We start from the raw sequence: 3876 nt of genomic DNA on the forward strand, positions 1-3876 counted from the left end.
GCTATACTTTTATCGTTTATTCTTTTTTCGGCCTTAGCAAGAGCGGAAAAGGTTCATCTTGTCCGCAGATCTATAGATCTGCGTGGTTGCAAAAAAAAGGACTCAGATCCGAATGTCCGAAAGAGGCTAGATGATGAAGAATGGATTACAGCTATTTTTCAATGGGATTCGACTTCCGAACAGTATATGATTTCTATTTTGTTGTATTTGTACCCTTTATGGTTTTTTATTGCTCTTTGTAGTCTTTATCTTGCTCTTTGTAGTCTTTTTTTGCTCTTTGTAGTCTTTTTTTTCCCTTTGCGAATCTTATATTCACTATAGTTTGTATGAATGGGAAGTTGTTGTATTTGTATTTTATGATTATATGGAACGAAATATGACACTTTTATATAAAAAAAAAAATATTCTCGGTCGGGGTTTAAAACGAAGCGGAGCGCATTTGAGAACGTGGCATAATTTGATTGGGAAGGTGTTGAATTGTGGCGAAAGTGATATAGGATCCAGTTAACTTCTTCAACCTCCGGCATTACTTTAGCATAGCCGAAGAGGAAAAACACTATTGTGGACGACGGAAGGATTTCACAAAATTATCTCTTGAAACACTCGAATTACTCAGTAATGGTATGCCTAGAAGTTTTCATTTCTCTCATCTCTCAACTTCAGCGTTCGGTTACTTGAGATTAGTTAATGTTGGATTAATGGATTTGTAGATGTATACCAGGCGACACCGTTTTTGGCTGGGCTTGCAGTTGCTGCTGCTGCTCTTGCTGGTAGGTATGGAATCCAGACTTGGCAAGCAATCAAGGCCCGTCCCCCTAAAACTAGATTAAGGAAATTCTATGATGGTGGTTTCCAGCCTAAGATGACCAGAAGAGAAGCTGCTCTAATTCTTGGCATCAGGTAATTTTAATTTTAATTGATTTCTTGATTCATTTAGATTTACATGCTCTGTTCTTACATTTGAATTGTAAGACTGGCTAATTGATATTCTAATCATGATTTCAATCTCATAGATCCAAAACAAGCTGATCGTAGGACTAGAATGGATTTTATATGGTGTTGTATTCATGATCCTGCGTGACTGCGTCCTTCCGTTTAACGATTTTCTGTCAATCTGTAGTTGTGTTTTACAATCCGAATACTGTACCTCTTTCTGATGTTGAGAGCAACCAAGAACAATGGAACTGCAATGCTGCAATTTTGGGTAGAGATGGACAATGCTTTTTTTGTTCAGTAATTTAATCCCTAGATGTCTGGATGATAGATGATAATTAATATAATAACAACTAGAGAAACATTTGGTATTCGCACACAGTTTTCCTGCTTTAGAAATTGATGAATATTTAGCTTCCATAGCTAAGAAAACCTGCTCCCTCCCCCTCCTAACAGGATATATTTGATTCGATTCATATCATACTGAAAGCTTTGTTTTTGTTGTTTTAATCACCGATTTTGGGGAAGAACCTAGATTATAGTCCTCCAAATTCTGAAATTGGGTTAAGGGTTAAAGATACCTCTTGTGCATTTGGGAGAGTTCAATGATGAATGTTTTCCATCAAAAACGTTACGTATATAATTCCACTCCCTGAAATATGTTATGGTTATTTTAATTTAAACCCTTATCCGATGGTTATCGGCAAGACTAAGATAAAAGTGCAACTGCCATGTTTAACAAATTGGCTGAATAGTTTGCTTCAAGCTGAGGATCATTATAATGCTAATTAGTGTTTTTCTTTAAAAAGGGATGTTGATTGTCTTGTTATTACAGGAGCTACTTTTCAAGTTTAAGTATAAATGATAATATGAGGCACACCAACAAACATAGACTTGTATTACTTACTAAAGTAGGAATTTGTGTTTTCCTTTAGTTTCTTGTTTCAGCTGATATGTTGTATTTGTTTAAAAGGGAGAGTACAACACCAGATAAAGTCAAGGAAGCACATAGAAAAGTAATGGTAGCAAATCATCCTGATGCTGGCGGAAGTCACTACCTCGCTTCTAAAATCAATGAAGCCAAAGATGTGATGCTTGGAAAGACAAGGAATGGAGGATCTGCGTTTTAGCATATAAATATGGCTTTCATAATAATGCTGCAAAGATAGAGATATGGTTTCCATGTTCTCTTCAAGTATGTTTTTGTTATGTTGGTTCAATTCTCACTTTGACATGAGCTGTGCAGGCTTTTGTTGGTGCAAGGTGGACCTTCCTCAAATAAGCTTAAGGTATCATTTTTGGCTCTTGTACTTGCCTAAATTTCCTTAATAAGCTTCCGTATTTCAATTTGGCCTTACCTTAGTTAGTCTCCTACTTATAAATTTCAGATAATCTAGCCCCTTGACTAACAAATGTGTCACACATATTTTAATAATCCCCCATTTTTTACTTAACAGAAACTAAGAAACTAAGAGGGTAATGTCTAACTCGGATGATGATGCACCAGTTAACGCAAGATGGAAGATATATTTGACTGATTTGTTAGTGAGGGGCTCGATTATCCGACGCTTACAAGCACAAGGAATAATCAAGGCAAAACTGAAGTACAATGGCTTATTGAAGAAATATAGGCAAATACAGAGCAGAAAAATAACTTTGCCCAATTTGGCCGTTGAACTTGATATTTTTGTTTATCAAATCAGTCTAAAGACACTGTCACGAATCGAAAAGCTCTTAGATCATAGGTTGCCATGTGTCACTGTCCCTTTTAGACTAATTTGGCCACTATCAAACTGTATACTAAATTAATGCCTAAGCCAAATTTAGGGACCAATATGACCTTTAATCCGCTTAGCTGAGTGATGTCTTCACTGAGCAAGCATTTGCTACGTCTCCAAAGTCTACATCACTACAAAGATGCTAGAAATTTCATGGTCCAGTTTCCACAAATGGGTATAATGGCAAATATTTCTCATTTACATAATCTGTCCTTGGAAGTCTTTTGAGCTTGCATTCTGAATTTGTTGGAATTTAACACTTTGGAAAATCACTTATCCAGAGAAGTTATTTTTCAGACAACTTGACTCAAAAGCGTTTTGACAACATAGCATGGGATAGTGAAAATATTTTCTGTAATGGTATAGGTTAGACTTGCCATTATAGAAAATTCATGCGTAATTCTTTGATCTCTTATTATTTGTTATTCTCATTTATTAAAAGAGTAGGCTTAATACATCATAAGCCTTTAACAAAAAAAAAAAAAAAAAATCCTACGAACTTACAAAATATCTTATTAATCCCCTAAAATTGCTTAAGGTGATATTATTAACCCCTTAACTTTACATGGCAGAACAAGAGTGGATTTAGACAAATTGAGATGTACACTTTAATCAAGTTTAGAGGGTCAATAGATCATCTTAAGCAAGCTTAAGGGGCTAATATATCCTAATAAACAAATTCAGGTGGTCAATAAATCATTTTAAACAAGATTAGGGGGTTAACGAGATGCTCTGTGAGTTCAGGGGTCGGATAAGCTTTTTCGACCAACTTCAGGAGAGCCTTGATGTATTAAGCCAAAATGGCGTACCTCGTCGCCTTCCTCGGGATTCTTTTTGCTTCTACTGGATCCTCAGAAAGAGTTCCGTTTGCCAGGAATTGTGGATATTTCTTCTCCAATCCTCCTACTTAGACTCCATCATGGCATCTTTCCCCTCAAAACCTAGGGCCACTTGTACCTCAAATGGGAAAGTTCAGGACTTCCATCCTTCAGTGTGATCGACGACTTTGTCTAGCTTGTCATCTTCAAAGTTTTCTTCTCTGGCAATAAGCGATATCTTACAGGTGGTGGTGCCCTTATGCTCTAGTCTTCACAACCCCTTCTGTACCTCTTCTAGGTACTGCAACATGGCCATAGCTTTGGTGGCATAACACTTGAATCAGTGA

The 3876-nt window shown here is 36.5% G+C and overlaps 1 protein-coding gene across 1 annotated transcript; it reads left to right on the top strand.

The window, feature by feature from the left end:
• The first annotated feature begins 477 nt into the window (after positions 1-477).
• LOC136227371 (mitochondrial import inner membrane translocase subunit TIM14-1) lies at positions 478-2241 on the top strand. Its single transcript, XM_066016015.1, has 3 exons — positions 478-621; positions 722-900; positions 1907-2241. Exons 1-3 carry the CDS (start codon positions 619-621, stop codon positions 2061-2063), a joined length of 339 nt encoding a protein of 112 aa, XP_065872087.1. The 5' UTR covers positions 478-618; the 3' UTR covers positions 2064-2241.
• Positions 2242-3876: the final 1635 nt, after the last annotated feature.

Source organism: Euphorbia lathyris, chromosome 4 (genome assembly GCF_963576675.1).
Source record: "Euphorbia lathyris chromosome 4, ddEupLath1.1, whole genome shotgun sequence".
NCBI classification, from domain to species: Eukaryota; Viridiplantae; Streptophyta; class Magnoliopsida; order Malpighiales; family Euphorbiaceae; genus Euphorbia; species Euphorbia lathyris.